Source organism: Lotus japonicus, chromosome 4 (genome assembly GCF_012489685.1).
Source record: "Lotus japonicus ecotype B-129 chromosome 4, LjGifu_v1.2".
NCBI lineage: Eukaryota > Viridiplantae > Streptophyta > Magnoliopsida > Fabales > Fabaceae > Lotus > Lotus japonicus.
Window position 1 is genome coordinate 16,069,967 of NC_080044.1, and position 17,254 is coordinate 16,087,220.

General features: G+C 37.0%; 3 protein-coding genes, 1 long non-coding RNA gene and 1 pseudogene across 4 annotated transcripts; 4 read left to right on the forward strand and 1 right to left on the reverse strand.

The window, feature by feature from the left end:
- Positions 1-178: 178 nt before the first annotated feature.
- LOC130712224 (uncharacterized) lies at positions 179-990 on the forward strand. The gene has a single exon (XM_057562064.1). The coding sequence runs from the start codon at positions 203-205 to the stop codon at positions 956-958; it is 756 nt and encodes a 251-aa protein (XP_057418047.1). The 5' UTR covers positions 179-202; the 3' UTR covers positions 959-990.
- A 1,555-nt stretch (positions 991-2,545) lies between these two features.
- LOC130712370 (DNA topoisomerase 2-like) lies at positions 2,546-6,544 on the forward strand. Its single transcript, XM_057562207.1, has 11 exons — positions 2,546-2,663; positions 3,126-3,253; positions 3,343-3,456; positions 3,966-4,073; positions 4,157-4,321; positions 4,398-4,739; positions 4,820-4,953; positions 5,050-5,243; positions 5,488-5,668; positions 5,758-5,807; positions 5,933-6,544. Exons 1-9 carry the CDS (start codon positions 2,546-2,548, stop codon positions 5,508-5,510), a joined length of 1,326 nt encoding a protein of 441 aa, XP_057418190.1. The 3' UTR covers positions 5,511-5,668; positions 5,758-5,807; positions 5,933-6,544.
- LOC130712371 (TATA-binding protein-associated factor BTAF1-like) lies at positions 5,554-10,259 on the forward strand (annotated as a pseudogene).
- A 185-nt stretch (positions 10,260-10,444) lies between these two features.
- On the forward strand, positions 10,445-10,988 carry LOC130712228 (uncharacterized). Its single transcript, XR_009010868.1, has 2 exons — positions 10,445-10,628; positions 10,735-10,988. It is a non-coding gene; the product is annotated as an uncharacterized LOC130712228 (long non-coding RNA).
- A 3,992-nt stretch (positions 10,989-14,980) lies between these two features.
- LOC130712372 (ubiquitin-NEDD8-like protein RUB2) lies at positions 14,981-16,068 on the reverse strand. The gene is made up of 2 exons (XM_057562208.1): positions 16,047-16,068; positions 14,981-15,676 (listed from the first exon to the last, which is right to left on the reverse strand). The coding sequence occupies exon 2, from the start codon at positions 15,674-15,676 to the stop codon at positions 14,981-14,983; it is 696 nt and encodes a 231-aa protein (XP_057418191.1). The 5' UTR covers positions 16,047-16,068.
- Between the last annotated feature and the right edge of the window lie 1,186 nt (positions 16,069-17,254).

The window sequence follows — 17,254 nt, forward strand, 5'->3', positions numbered from 1 at the left end:
ATTAAATTAATAAATCGAAAATAAATCAATAGTCTAGTTATTTAATTCTAAAATCCTGGGTCTTATAGTGATCACACAAGTGCAGTTGCGGGGCGAGAACTACGACGAATGGGCTCGAGCTGTAAGAATCTCTCTACGTGCACGGCGGAAGTGGGGTTTCATAGATGGAACTCTTGTTCAACCAGATGGAAAAGCCACAGAGATGGAAGACTGGTGGACTGTGCAGTCCATGCTCGTTTCATGGATAATGAATACCATCGAGCCTACCTTGCGTTCAACCGTGACATACATGGAGAATGCAAAGGAGCTATGGGAGGATTTTCGAGAACGCTTCTCAGTTGTGAATGGACTGAGGATCCAACAACTAAAAGCGGACCTAGCAGATTGCAAGCAGCAGGGAATGACCATGGTTGCATACTTTGGGAAATTAAAAACACTTTGGGATGAACTGGCAAATTATGAGCAAATCCCAAGGTGTTCATGTGGAGGATGCAAATGTGATATTGCATCTAAACTTGAGAAGAGAAGAGAAGAGGAGAGGGTTCATCAATTCTTGATGGGCCTCGATGATGTGAGCTATGGTACGGTGCGCTCTAACGTACTAGCTGTTGATCCATTACCCTCACTGAATCGGGTATATGCTACCTTGGTTCAAGAAGAGAGAATGAAAACAATTACAAGATCAAAGGAAGAAAGAGGAGAAGTCATGGGCCATGTTGTACAAGCAGGACTTAAGACAAAGGGGCGGCCAGATCCAAAAGACAAATCAATGGTGTGTTCACACTGTGGTAAAACAGGACATGATGGTAAAAGTTGCTTCCAAATTATTGGACATCCTGAGTGGTGGGGTGAACGTGCACGCAAAGAAGGTGGAACCAATGGCAGAGGTCAACAACGAAGTGGAACTTCTGCAGGACGTGGAAGAGGAGGGATGGTTCGTGCTAATATTGCCCATTAATTATATACCCAGTTACATCTACCCAGCTTCATCTACCCATATATCTTTGTATTTCTTTTAACTAATTTATTCTCTTTCTTAAGGCTATAAAAAGAAAACTCTTGAAGCATATTTCAATTTTGGAATTGAGAGTTTTCTCCGTTTGTCTTTAGGCTTCTAATTAAGCCAGGTATCAAATAGTTTGGACAATGGTAATTGAATGAAAGATATTTTAGAGTAGCTCTATACCATCACTTAATACAAACTGGTTTAACTAAAATGTAGGTTAAATTTCTATAATATTTTTGAAAATTTCCAGGCTCTTTTAATTCAAATATTAATCAGATCCGTATCATTTTTCTAAAAACAATGAAATTGTTATCCAGCACCAGATTTTGTATTAGCTAGGGAGGCGCCAAAAACTGTTTCATGAAACAACACCAAATCAACCAGTAGGACGAATCAATGCATTTAGTGAAATATCACCAGAAGAAAACATACATGCACAAAACCCGTGCAATTGAGAACAGAGTAAAAGAATGAAGGTAGAGACAAAAACAGACTAATTCAACTTTCAAAAGAATTTAAGCTTATTTTCATGTGATTAGGTCTTGAATTATGTGCATTCTTTCAGTATGTCAGTGATTAACCCGTTGAACTCAGAACATTGCTCCTTTAATAAGGAAATAGGGAGAAAGGCAAGACAAACTGTAGGATAAGATTTTCAAGAATCATTGTCAATGTAAAATTCTTCACAGCTAATGGAAACTAAACCCAAATCACATATCACTTATATCAGCATGGAAAATATTGATGTTCCTACCAACAGGAAGAAATAAATAAAGAGATATATTTAATATCAACTCATCATATCAACCACTCAAAACCAATATAAAACAAGCATATTCATTCATGTCAGAGTATGCAAGCTAATATGCGGGTGTATATACAGGGGCGCAGCCAAGGCCCGGCCTGCTAGGGCAGGTGCCCAGGCTCCCCCAAAAAAATTCTCAAAAAAAAAAAAATTGGTTGTAAAAAAGAAGAAGGAATGGGCCAAACATTTGTTGGCTGGCCCAGGCTCATGAGTGTTGGCTGGCCATGTTACACGAAAAAGATGAATAAATGGGCAAAATATGAAAACAAATAAACTTAAGGGACTAAAATAATAAAGTCACCAAAGAACCAGAACCTTCTAGATTGAATCTCTATTCACGCGTTCGAACTCACTCTCGATCTCACCAACACGTTTCACGCACGGCAACACCAAGCGTCCAGCAACCTCCAGCGCGCCCAGGGCCACCGTCGCCGCCGTACGACTCGCTCCTTTGGCCTCCCTCCTTCGACCGCCACTGCTAATCTCACCCTCTCAAACCCCCTCCTTCGAATCAGACGCCAATCTCCTCTCCCACCGCCATGAAACTCTGTGACATTCCAAACCTCGAAGACGCCAATGAAGCTGGTGGATCGAACCGTAAACAGTGTACCCTGATATTGACAGAGGGGATTTCTGCGATGAGCCTTGTTGTAAGTCTTCAGTTTCAATTTACAATTCCCCTTTATTTTTCATATAAACTTCAATTTACAATAAACTTCTTCAATTTACGATAGATGGCTGCGCTCTCTGACGCGCAACGGGACTATTTTGGTGTTTTTGCATTGAATGGCAAACTTCTAAATGCGATGAAGACAAACCCTAAGGAGTTTATAAAAAAGGCTAAAACTCGAGGTATATTGAAAATTCTCGGATTTAAACCAAGGAAAGAATTGACCAAAAAAAAAACCAAGGAAAGAGAGTATAGACGAGTCCATGGAGTCTTTTATGTTAGATTTATTTATAATTAATTATCTCTTTTGTTATGTGGATTAAAATTATCAATTAATTAGAATATATTTTGTTTAGTCATTAATATCAATTATGTGAATTATGTAATTTAATTCAATTACATGTATTATGATGGATGGTAGATTAGGCTTTTGTTATTAACTGTCCTATGATGGGTTAGGTCAGTTAACTCTGCCTAATGAGGGGACCCTGGTCTCAACTGGTGATATATAAATTGCTGCCCCATTAGATAGTTTATCCCGAGAACGTATTACCAGGTGTTGAGAGCAGTTCCACTCCTCTGGGTCCTTTTCACTTTCATTATCTGGTCAAACAACAGACTCATGGATTCTTTAATGCTTCCAGGTGCACAATTCATTTACACTATTGAATCACAACATGTTATAATCTGTATCTATGTTTATATGATCTATTTGGGGTCAATTAAATTTCAGCATTTTAGATATGGCCGGGTGATGTTTATGGCTGATCAGGTAAGTTGCCTAAAGATTGTATAGTTTTTAATCATGTTTTGACTTTGTTTTGTCTTAACGTACTAGTTACTACCTTGTTTTTTGTTCAGGACTATGATGGATCTCACATCAAGGGGTTATTGATAAACTTCTTTTATATGCTCAGCCCATCACTGCTTAGAATTCCATATTTTTTGTCTGAATTGATCACTCCCATAATAAGGGTAAGTTGTTAGAACCGATACCAGATTACACCTAATCACACACACACAATCAAGAAGAAAGCTCACTCCAGAATTCACACTGAATTCTGGAAGTTGAGAAGCATCGTTTATTGATAATTTTGGGAAAAAGGGGAAATACAATTCTCTTGGAGAAGAAGAACACTGAATCCCACGATTCAGTTCCAACAACCTTCAACTTCCCAAAAGATGCTATTCCTAACTAACTTCCTTCTATTTATAGAAGTACTAACAGAATAGCTATTATTTACAGAATAGTCCCTAAGAACTACTTATTACTGTTTAACCTCCTAGCCATTATAATTCTGGCTAATTACATATTAAACCCCAAAAGCTACTAACAGACCTACTCTTTCTGTCTTCTGACATAAACAGAAGTAATAGGTTTCCCCTTGATTCTATCATAAGTAAGTATGAGAAATTATCTTTTGTTGATAATGATACTTATCATTTATTATACTTATCATTTTTACGCTTTGGAAATCACACAGGCTTTTCATTGCAATGGGATTCAAAAATTATCATTTTATTCATATCCCGAATATGAAAAATGGTGGAAGAACTGGGGGAATTCTGATTGGAGAATCAAGTACTATAAGGTGGTGTTTTTAACTTGTAGAACCACATGTTTTTTTTTCTTCTTCTAGTTTTTCCTTATTTGGCTTCTGGTGTTTTTCTATAGGGGCTGGGTAGCTTTACTCATGAGGAAGGGAAAGAATTCTTTCAAAATGTTGAAATTCAGAGAAAATACTTTGTTTGGCGCAACGATGAGGATCTAGATGCCATTAATATTGCATTCTCGAAGTCAAAGACTAGAGAAAGGAGGGGATTGATGCTTAAATTTAAGGTGGTAGACACATTTTTATTTATACACATGTTAGTTGTAGAGAAGCTAATAAAAAGTCGTTTCTCTTTTCTTGCAGTCTAGCGATTATCGCGATTATACAGATCTTAGTATCTGCTACAAGGATTTTCTACAGAAAGAATTTATATTGTACTCGATGGCGAGTGTACGGAGGTGCATTCCTTCGTTGATAGATGGTCAGAAGCCCTCCCAAAGGAAGATCCTTTACGGTGCATTCAAGAGAGAGTTGTTCACTGAAATAAGAGTGGACAAACTTATTGGTTATGTAGCTGAGCATTCTGCTTACCACCATGATGAATCCAGTTTGGCTACCACCCTTATGAGAATGGCTCGAGATTATGTTGGTAGCATGAATATAAATCTCCTGATGGCAAACGGTCAATTTGGTACTCATATCCAGGTGAGATGAAACTGCTTATGAACTTTGTTTGAATTTTCTCCATGCTTTTGTAGTACTTACTCAATAACTTGCTCTTCCAGGGTGGCAAAGACCATGCATCTCCAAGATACATATACACTGAGCTTAACCCTATTTCTCGTTTCCTCTTCCCCGAGATTGACAATAAACTTCTCAAATACTTGAATGAGGATGGAATCTCAGTTGAACCTGAGTGGTATTTTCTTTTTTCTCTTTTGTTTTCAAAGGATGTTTGTTCTTAGTATCTACTAAGAAACACAATATACTAATACAAATTCCATTTGGTACATAGGTACCTTCCTATCATACCTTTAGTGCTTGTCAATGGTGTTAGCGGAATTGCGACAGGCTGGAATTGTTCCATCCCCTGCTACAACCCCAAGGATATCATTGCAAACATTAAGCGTTTCTTAAATGATGACAAGTTGCAACCAATGGTTCCCTGGTACAAAGGATTTAAGGGAACCATTGATAAAAGTATAGGGGGTATGTAGTGAGTGGTAAAGTTGAAGTAATTGATGATCAAAGTTTTAGAATAACAGAGCTGCCCGTCGGCACCTGGACTAAAAAATATGAGAAGTTCCTTAAGGATCATCCTCTCATTGAGGCAACTGACCTAAACATTTCTTTACCATATATATATATATATATATATATATATATATATACAAATTTACTTGGTTTATGTTAAGTTGGGTAATTTTTCATTCCAATAATTTTCTTCATGCAGGCTTTCTGGCAGAATGGAGATAATAGCATGGTTGATATAAAAGTCAAACTGAAGCTGCAAACAAAGATGACGGAAAAGGAGCTTCTCGTTGAGTTCAAGTTGATTTCCAAAATCCCTAGAAGCAGAATGTATCTTTTTAATAGGAATGCGAGAATTCAGAAATACGATAGTCCTGAGCAAAGTATAACCTTTGTATGCTGAGTTGTTTGAATAGTAATAGTAACATATCAATGTTTTTAATTAATATTCAATGTTTTCTTTCTTATGCAGTTCTTCAAGAATTCTGTAAATATAGGCTTGAGTGCTATGATATGAGAACAGTGAGTTAAACAATGAGAATATGATGTCTTTATCTTCTCTTTTTATATTGGCAATGGGGAATATACTTAATCTTCTCTGAACCTATTAGTAAGAACTGAAATGCAATTTGGTTATGCTTTTGCAGGCGCCTAGTGTTCGACAACTTCAAGACCAAGTTAGATTCATTTCAGAAGTTGTATCTAACAAGATTGTGCTGAGCAAAAACATGAGCAAAGCTGAATTGGTGTTGAAACTGAAGGGTAATGGTTTCAAACCTTTGTCACAGAAAGGGGAAAATGTTGGAGGCGCGAAAAACTATGAACATCTTTTGCCCATGTGCACTTTGGCCTTTGAAAGTCTTAAGAAGCTGCAAGCTGAAAAGGAGAAGGAGTTGGATAATTTAATGAGAGCAGATCTGTGGGCTTATAAAAAAAAAAATCTAAGGATCTGTGGTTGGAGGACCTATTAGAGCTTGAGAAAAAACTAAATGTAGAGGAAGGTATGTCCAGAAATCTACATTTTCCGGAGCAACTACTTGACTACTCTCATATTGAAGAGTATAAGTTGTGCACTAAATTGAAAGTAACATTGAGAAGGTAAATTGGGCTTCTGTTTTTTTTTTGTTGGGGTAATATTGCTAACTTTATTCCATTTGCCACTTGTTGCTCATCTAGTTCCAGGTTTAATGGAATAAATGATGAAAGTATGGTGGATTTTTTTTATGAAATTGCATGGGAAGCATGGTTTAATGTTGAAATCCAGTTTTAAACCTTCTCATAGTTCTGGTTGTTGTTTCTATAAATTCATTTTGTTTAAGTCTTCACACTGAAGATGATATCTCTCCAGTGGTGCTCAATCCCTGTATCTTCTAGCTTGATCTTCAATTTTCAACCCTATTTTGATCTCATCCATAACAGTCCACCCACTACGCACTTTTCTTTTTCTTCTAGTTGCTTGATTCATGTATTATTAGATTAATAGATTTGCAATCTGTTAGTTTAGCCTTTTATATATTTTTTACCTGTGCTTCCAGCAATCAGCAGCAAGGTATAAATTGGTTAGCTTTTCTAAAGCGTTCCAAGCTTCATGGAATTTTATGTGATGATATGGGGCTTGGTAAGACACTTCAAGCATCAGCCATTGTAGCCTCTGATATAGCAGAACATCAAGGGAATGGTGATCTTCTGCCATCTTAAATAATTTGCCCATCAACACTAGTTGGGCACTGGGCCTTTGAGATAGAGAAGTATATTGAGGATCCAGTGATATCTAGTCTTCAGTATGTTGGCTCGGCACGGATGCTTCTTCGAGCTAATTTGTGCGAATATAATGTCATTATAACATCATATGATGTTGTCCGTCAAGATATTCAATATTTGGGAAAGCTGTTATGGAATTACTGTATTTTAGATGAAGGGCATATAATCCAAAATGCTAAGTCTAAGGTTACACTTGCTGTGAAGCAGTTGAAAGCCCAACACCGCTTAATATTGAGTGGGACACCAATACAGGTTGGTAACGAGTTTATTTTCTCGTTAAAGGTAAAACCTATGCCACTAATCTGATAAGCACTAATCTGATAAACGTGTTACCTTTTCCTGCAGAATAACATAATGGATTTGTGGTCTCTTTTTGATTTTCTGATGCCTGGTTTCCTTGGAGCAGAAAGACAGGTACGTTTTTGCGCTCATCATTTTAATGGACGATGTTGCAAAAATTGTTGGTTTTCATTTTATCATCCATTTTTATTGTTGTCTCACCTGGCATTCATTTAATTTGGATTTAACAGTTCCAAGGTACATATGGAAAACCACTTTTAGCTGCTAGAGATCCAAAGCGCTCTGCTAAGGATGCTGAAGCAGGAGCACTTGCTATGAAGGCATTGCATAAGCAGGCGATCTTCTCTTGTTATTTGTAAAAACCTGCTTTTCTCTTCAGATAAGTTCACATACTGCTTGTGTCATAATAGTCTGTTGTATTAGGCTATGAGCTATTTTGTTGGCTTAGTTGTTGTTGCTTCTGTGACTGTAGATTCTGTTAGTTAGCTTTACATTCAGTTATGATATAGCTCTGTCTAGATATGGGTATTGGAAATGGAGAAGTAGAAGAGAATTGAGAAATGCAAAAACTTCTTATTACTCCGACTTTGGTGAATGTGCAAATTCATAGTTTATATCACTCAGTAGAAACTTATCCTCTAAGCTAACTAATCTATCTAACATGACAGCTATTACTAATTCTGTTAGAGACTTTTAACAGATTACACAGTAACTAACTATTGATTAATTGAATAAACAGCTCAGCTGTATACTCGAGCAATGTGCATCCTGTAATCACTGTGTCAGAATGAATGATATTTAAATTTCATTTTTGTTCATAATATATTCAGTTCTTTAGAATTCTATCATTATTGCACATTTGCACTGCAAAATTGTGTTTTGTCTTCTAACTAGATGCCTCTATCCTCTAGGTTGTGCCTTTCCTCCTTCGAAGGACAAAGGATGAAGTCTTGTCTGATTTGCCGGACAGAATAATTCATGACATATACTGTAATTTGGGCGATGTACAACGTAAACTTTATGAACAGTTTTCTAATTCTCCTGCAAAGCAAGAAATGTCGTCTGTTGTAACGACAAACGAACCTGCTACAGCAGAAGGAAGTAGCCATACTACTAAAGCGGCTTCACATGTTTTCCAGGCAATATGATTTTTTTTAATAATCAGCTAGTTATTGTTTCATCAGTTTGTTTTTTGACGTCCAATCCATTCCATGCATCAGGCATTCCAATACTTGCTAAAACTCTGCAGTCATCCGTTGCTTGTTGTTGATAGGAAGATTCTAGATTCAATTCCTGGCTTATTCCCAGAACTGTTTCCTGCTGGCTCTGATGCCAATTTAGAACTTGGGAATCTCCGTCACTCTCCAAAATTAGATGCTCTTTTTGAAATTCTTAAAAAGTCTGGAATTGGAGTTGATGCTTCAGGTTCTGAGGCTGCTGTTAGCGTTGGGCAGCATAAGGTCTTGATATTTGCTCAACACAAGGTAAATATTACCCTTTTCTTTAGGGCTAATTTATTTCTGTAGATTAATAAATGGTTTACTGAATTTGTCATTTAACAATAGCTTGTTTTGCAGGCTTTTCTAGATATAATTGAAAAATGTTTGTTTCAGACGCACATGAAGAAGTAAGTTCCTGGAACTATCATCCAGATAATCATACTAGATTGGTTGTTTAGTTCACATGCTTGCGTTTAAAGCTTTTAGATAAATTATAAAACCTTTGTTAATGAACAGATGTTGCATGCTTTTTCATGGAATTATGTTGCTTTAAATCAATTGATTTTGATTCCAATTGATAATGACAATTCTCATTTTTGTTATTTCATTAGTGTCAAATATTTGAGGCTGGATGGATCAAATGAGCCAGAAACGCATTTTAAAATCGTCCAAGATTTCAATTCAGACCCTAACATTAATGTCTTGCTGCTTACAACACATGGTAACAACTTTTTTACCTTGTGCCAATGTATTTTTCTAGTAATTGTAGCTTAAGTTTTTAAATTATATAAAATTCTTTATCTGCAGTCGGGGAATTTGGTCTGAACCTGACATCTGCAGACACCCTTGTTTTTGTGGAGCATGACCGGAATCCTATGCGTGATCATCAGGTGATTATGGTCCATTAATTGCTTTCTCTGGATTCTATTTCAGTTCTAACCGCTATGATTTTGGGATCTGGGATACAAAATTAATTGCTGTATTTGGTTTTTTTCAACAAGCGTCTAATCAGGGTTGTTTCCAGCCTTGTTTCAACGTTGAGCGTATATGGTGCCTTCCTGGACTATTGCCATCTCTAATGCTTAAAACATGGAGATTTCTCCTCTTGCATTCAAGGGGAAGGAATGTTCAATATTTGTTTTTGTAATTGACAGTTTCTTATATCAATAATAACCTGCAGGCTATGGGTAAAGCACACAGGCTTGGCTAGGAAAAAGTAGTTAATGTACACCGTCTAATAATGCGTGAAACTTTGGAAGAGCAGGTTATGAGCAAAGAAAGGTTCGAGGTGTCAGTGGCTAATGCTGCCAATAACCTAAGGTATGAATACAGATCAGTGGCTTGATTTATTTGCATCAGCAGAAATCCCCAAGAAGGTATGAATACATGTTGTCTGGTATTCTCTAAATGCAGAAATGCAGAATGTTATTACTTTACTATGACGGCAAATGGTTTTGAGAATGGCGAATTAGCATCATTAACCTGTGTTGTATATGCTATAATCTATATGTATGTCTGTCCTGGCAATCTTAGATTCCAAAAGGATTATTGTGTGCCACCAACAAAGTGTTGGTTTGAGTGGAAGGGGCTCAGGTTTCATATGGTTCTGGGTTTGATCCAGATCCTTGTTTATGAAACAACACTATTAGGAGCGGTCCCCACTTTGGTGTGTGACAGTACCCTAAGAGATTAGTCTCTCACCATCGTGAGGGTGGATATGCTCTAGAAAAAAAACTTGGGCTTAAGTTTTTAGAATTTGTATGCCCTCACATAGGAAATATGTTCAGTACAAGCTTGATTCTTTTGTTATTTCAGTGAATATTAAGCACCATGGTTTATTTTTAGTTTCTAATGCTTTGGGCATGATCAATTGTGTAGGCTTCTGTCAGCGAAAAGTTCAGTTGACCACTCTGATGGAGTCACTGAATTAGTAGGAAGTGGGGGATTGGTGGATCTATGGGACCAATCATATTATACAGATGAATCCAATCTGGATCAATTCTTGGCAAAGCTTAATGCTCTACACATTTCACCCAAGAGAAAAACTCCAAATTTTGACACTGTAAGTTGTAACATCTAATTTTTTTGTCCTCCACGCCCTTCACTCGTTTTTTGTTGTCACGTTTTGCTGGCATCTACTCGTTTTTGCTTGTAAACAAGTAAATCAGTGTCTGCATGTTACAGGGCATTGAGGAAAGTGAGGTTTGACCGATTGGTGGGGGCCCTTGGTGGTGATGTGTATAGTTTTATTTTTTCTTGGATTTTGTATATATATAGAATCATATTCGTAATCGTAGTTTTAGTTGCTAACACGTCAAATACCATGTATCGTCAAATATCATCTGCTTAATCATCGATGTCATGCCATCTAGTCAAACTCTTTCAAATTTGACAAATCGCTAATTTGTATGTTTTCTCATTAGTTAAACAAAACTGAATGCTGGAAAGGAAACTGAATATATAATATTTGAGGCTATACAGTGTGTGCACACGCGCACGCCCGCACACACACACACACACATAGTCTCTCTCTCTCTCTCTAGGTAGTTACAGATTTTGAAACGGGCCGACTTTTGAATTTTGGCCCGACTTTTTGAGTTTTGGCCGATTTTAGGGTTTCGGCATAACTTTTTTAGTATCGGCCAGATTTTGTGAGTTTTTGCCGATTCTAGAGTTTTAGGCTGACTTTTTGAGTTTCGGCCCGACTTTTTGATTTTTGACCGATTTCAGGGTTTCAGGCCCACTTATTGTGTTTAACCACGACTTTTTGAGTTTTAGTCGGTTTTAGGGTTTCAAACCGACTTTTTAAGTTTCGGCCCGAATTTTTAACTTTTTAAAATTAAGTATAATTTTGTTTTGTTAATTAAGTATATGGATGGGTTGGATATCCATCCATTGAAAATCACTAACGGATGGGTTGGATGAGATTTTGTTAAATGGGTCATGGATGGGTTTGATTTTTTGAGTTGTTTTTAATGGGTCACTAGTGGGTTAATGTATTGGCTTTAACCAATCCATTAAAATCCATATCTAAACTCACCCAACTCATCCATTTGACACCCCTATAAACAACGAAGTAGTGCGAGATGAATCCAAGCGAAGACGCATAGTTGTGGAGGCACATTCCAACCACCGTGAAACTAACAACGAACATCACAATTTGCACGACCCTCTGCACAAGAAGGTGGTTGTCGGAGCCACCATCAAAATTCCACGCCTTACCGCCGTCAGCGACGGCAATCACGACGTATTCCCCTCTCACGACAACGTTTTCCTTCATCGTTTAGCTGAATCAGAAGCGCCTCAACAAAAGGTCCTTTATCATTACACAATTTGTGAGATTAACCCCAATCGTTTTTAATTTATTAAAATGGCCCCGAGAAAACATGTTAAGACTGATTATAGCAGGTCAAAAATCACATGTACCCATATATGGTTTATATACATCCTGATTTTCATTGTATATCAAACATGAACTAATTGTCTAACACATTTTTATCAAATCTTAAATATAAGAAAAAATCCAATAAATTTAACTTTTATCTTTTCAATTCTATTCAGAGGATTGATCGCAAATGAACACGAGATTTTCTTCTTTCGAAATAAATAACCATCTCTTGTCATGTGAGACCAAAGATCATATGAATTACTAATTTTTTATATTAATCATATTTTAATAATGTTACAAGCAAGAAATGTTCCCATTCTAGCCTTGAAAGGAAACAGGTTCTGTATGTGTGTGATTTACATGTGTTTTCTTTCTTTATGATAAACAATACTAAACGGAGGAAGGGAGTGATAATTTAGAAAAGTTATCATGTAAATCTGTGAGTGCTGAAACAGTGTTGATGGAGATATGAATAGGGTTCCCACCACCTTTCTCCACCAAAACCAAAGTGTTGTTTTCTTTGTCTTTAAGGAAAGACCGAGTCACATGATATCTGCACCACCATAACACATTGACAGCATTAACTAGTACTATATCAGTACCGTGATTCTAGTTAGAGCATATAAACAATATGAGCTAGAAAATCTTTATAACAACAATTAACAAGATTGAATTTAATGGTTTTCTAGTGGATTAACTTACAGTGATTGTGAAGGTTTGCCCTTGGAATCATGAAACATAATCCAATAACGACCAATGCTTTGTCCATTAACCCAAGCCTTGCCTTTTCCCATCGAGCTAAGATCCAATGCAACAGAATCATTTCCTTCCGGTGTGTCGAATGTAGTCTACTAATTCAAAAGTTCATCATCATCATCACAATTCTGTTATAAGTATGTAACTGGAAAATTGAGAGTTTCTTTGCAGTCTTTCTTAAATTACTTAAACTATTAAGAAAAGTAAAGCGTTATGCGTTTATGGGGCATAGTTGTTGGAGTTAAGCCTCATATGAGGACTAAAAGTGAGTTATTTCCCAAACATCAAGATCTTTTAGCAACTTTCTTTCGATGAGGGACTAAAATTAAATCTCGCTTTTTTCATCTGGACCAAAAACATCGTTAACCCAAAAGTAAAGTAGTGCCATTAGGATTAGTGACATAACTTTATGCATCTTTTTACCTTGTACCAAATGAGAGTCTGATCCATAATATTCCCTAGTAGGGATGACAATGGGTCCAATACCCATTGGGTACCCGCAAAAAATACCCACAACGGGTAGGGTAAAAACCCGCTAGATGGGTATGGGGTTGGGTATGGGTAAATACCCCAAAAAATTAATGGGTACGGGTGCGGGTATGGGCACTATAGTACCCAACCCGCCCCATACCCGCACACATATTATACATATACATACATACACATAATTAGTAGTATATTTTAATAAACTTAAAGTATAACTTCCTAACTTCTTTTAAAAAATACGTAAGTGAAGTCTTAATATTATATATACAGTTCATAATTATTCTTACTTATTTTTAAAATAAATTATTAACCAGCAACTTTAGGAGTTTATTAATAATCTAAATTTACAAATTTAAAGCTTCAACTCTCGCTTATTTTTTTTATATAAAATTTATACCTATTCCAATGATTTTACTTCTTAAACATTCGGATGATCGTTTGTATTTTTAATTTATGCTTTTTATTTTATAATAAAATTTATATTTTGATTTTTTAATGAAGAAAGTTAAATTTTCGCTAGCTAAATTGTGGGTAACGGGTACGGGTACGGGCATATAGGTACCCACAGGGTACAGGGACGGGCATCCGGGTTGCCACCCACGCAGGTATGGGGACGGGTACGGGTACTTTTTGAAAACGCGGGTATGGGGATGGGTACTATAGTACCCTACCCAAACCCTACCCATTGCCATCCCTATTCCCTAGTTTAGTTCATTCAACATCACTGCTATTTTGTCCATTGTATACAAAAAATTAACACACAAACACCGTGACTCTTCCTCACTGCATTAAGAGACTCTTCCTGGTAACAGAATGTAAAATTTATTTGAAAACCTGATATCCCCATGTAGAATTGGTCAAATTAAGAGACTGTTCCTAATATAGAGATGTCAGATGAGTTTTGAGCATGTATGCTTGTGTATATGAAGGAAACTTCCAAGACTATATCGTCTTATGCATAACGCGTCCAGTACGTCTAACAATTCTAATTGAAGAATTTCAATCATCCTGAACATGTCACAATCAAATCTTGAGAGTTATTGATATCTTCAAGGGAATATATCTTATAGAATGAAAAGGAAAGAGGGCATATATCTTATATTTGAAGTGTTAATTTCAACTACCACAAAAGAGCACAATCTGCAGAGCTAAACTGAGGACTTCATGTTTAGATGCCAAACTAATAGAAAGGAAGTTATATTGGAAAACTCAACACATTTGCCTGCAAGTCATAGTGTTAAGATTATTACTACTAGTTATATATTTAGCAATAGTTATCTACTCCAAGAGATCTACCTACAAAACTTAATTTGGTTTTGCTAAGGCAACTACATTTTGGTTCATAGCAATTTGGAATGATACATTTTGGTCTCAACACTAAGAAGTTAATCATGCCAGCACCAATTGCTAAATGAGCATACAAAAACCAACAACAAACCAAAAGAAAAGAGACAACAATAAACGAGCCCATGACATTAGTGAAACACAAGCATGACATTACCCTATTAAAAGTTCAACATAAGGGAATGAAATCATTAAAGCAGGTTCAGAAACATTAGAACATAGTTACAACCACTATACAGGGGTTGCAAACTACAAGTCTAAGACTGGATTTGGGATAAAAGAAACAAAAGGAAACCAACAGAAAGGGAACTGACACAGAAGAGGAAAGCGCTTTGACACTTGAGAAACCACCACAAAGGCGCAGGACAAGATGCAGGGTTGACTCCTTCAAGATATTGTAATCTGCCAAAGTCCTGCCATCCTCCAACTGCTTCCCAGCCTTACGAAAGATCAAAAATCGAATCATCGTATTGAGCCTTACGCTTTAGATACAATAACTTGTCATTGGGATCGTCACTGTCTTCCAGACACGCAAGAGTATGATCTAATTCTTCATAGTGATGGATACATACCCTATTAGGGTTAAGAAAACTACCACATCCACAGCGACATCCGCAAATACTACATTTAGTACGTGCATAAGAATCATCATCATCATCATCATCAACAAGTTTGTTTGGCTCTATCTCTGTGCTTTCTTCATCATCATCATCAGCAGCAAGTTTGTTTGGCTCTATCTCTGTGCTTTCTTCATCATCATCATCAGCAGCAAGTTTGTTTGGCTCTATCTCTGTGCTTTCTTCATCATCATCATCATCAGAATCATCATCATCATCAGCAAGTTTGTTTGGCTCTATCTCTGTGCTTTCTTCTTCTCCTCCGGCTTTCTTCACTTGACTGTTGGTGGTCATCTTGGCCTTCACATTATCAATGGTGTCAATGGTGTCGTCAAGGTTGATGGTTCTCAGTGACAAGGTCTCCTTGGAGACGTCGTGGATGTCAAAGATAATCCTTTGCATATGAGCTGGGATGCCTTCCTTCTCTTCGATCTTAGCTTTGATGCTGTCAATGGAATCAGAACCCTTCACCTCGACAGGGATGTAGTCACCGGACAAGGTTCGTAGTAAGATTTGCATCTGTTGAAAACAATAGAGCAAAACATTGGAAATAAAATCACAAACCCTAATAATATCAAACTAAAACATAACCCTAAATGACAAAATTTGGGAAAGAATCAAAATTAGTGAACGCGTTGAGCAGAATAATTGAACCAGTAAAATTAACAACGAAAATCTAGACAGACAGGATAATGGAATTGTAAGAATGGAAAATTGGGAAAAGGATTGAATCTCAAAACCCTAATATCCAACAGAAGCAATTGAAATTTTCGAAATTGATAGGGGAAAGAACTGAACGTATAATTGACTACGAAAACACAGACAATATAACAAACAAGATTAAACCTAATCAGATTGTATGAAGGAGTGAGAGAAAATTGAGACAAACCTTGAGAGAACGAACAAGAGGAACGGCGAGAATGAAATTAGGTTTGCGTGAATCTATCTACAATCTACATCTACAATATATAGAGTAAAAGAAGGCCTTGAGAGTACACATGTCACACTTCTCTCTCTCCGTTTTAACTAACTAGAAATTTCAAAATGTGTTTTCTGTAGCAAAAAAAATATACCATGTTTACTATTTTTATTCCGTAAATTATAGCTCAAGTCGTAGTGAGGATAAATGGGTTGAAGACGTGTGTCCAAGTATTTCCATGAAGATGATTCTAAATGCTTTTTTCAATGTACTCAAACAAAACATACCATAATTTGTAGCCTGTCCATCCTTTTAATCCTTCTAAATTTTTGTTTGTATTGACCTTATATAGCCTGGTGTCTTCCAGTGTTGTTAATGGCGGATAGCGTCGGGTAGCGGCGAGCCCAAAATCCGCAATAGCGCTATAGCGTGTAGCGCTATGGCCGCTACGCTGAAGGAGGAGGAGGAAGAAGGCAGCAATAGATCTATGTTTTCATCGTGAAAAACAGAGGGAGAACGCAGAAGCAAGGTTGAAGAAGAGTAAAACGCAGCGTTCCATTTAAAGAAACTATGAAAGCCCCAAAATGCCCTTAAAAAGTTTAAAATTATGTTTAAATCTGAGGGCATTTTGGGGTTTTCCCTCCGAACAGTAGGGTTTTTATTCTCACTTGAAACACTGCGTTTCACTAAAGAAATGAAAACCTCAAATTACCCTTAAAAAGTTTAACCTAATGTTTAAATATGGGTAACTTGGGGTTTTCGTCCTGAAAATTAGGGTTTTTCCTCCTTCTTTCTTCCTTGCGCCGCAATGGCGCCGCTCCAGACGCGATTGCGGCCGCTACCGCCGCGACGCGATTTCCGCACCGCAACGACCTCCAGCGTAGCGGTCAACCACCGCTCTGCCACGCAGCGCCGCTATTGTGCCGTAATCGCGCGCTATTGACAACACTGGTGTCTTCAAGTTGAGTAATCTGCATATGGAGATGATCACATGAATTCAATGCTTTAAATAGGCTTAATTAAGCTTTTGGTCCCTGAAATATACCCCTTCGTCGTTTTTAGTCCTTGAGAAATTTTTTCGACGTTTTAAATCCTTAACATATCTAATATTTTGTTTTTCATCCCTGCCGTTAAGTTATCCGTCCATTCCGTTAAAAAAAAAAAAAAAAAACAGAAAT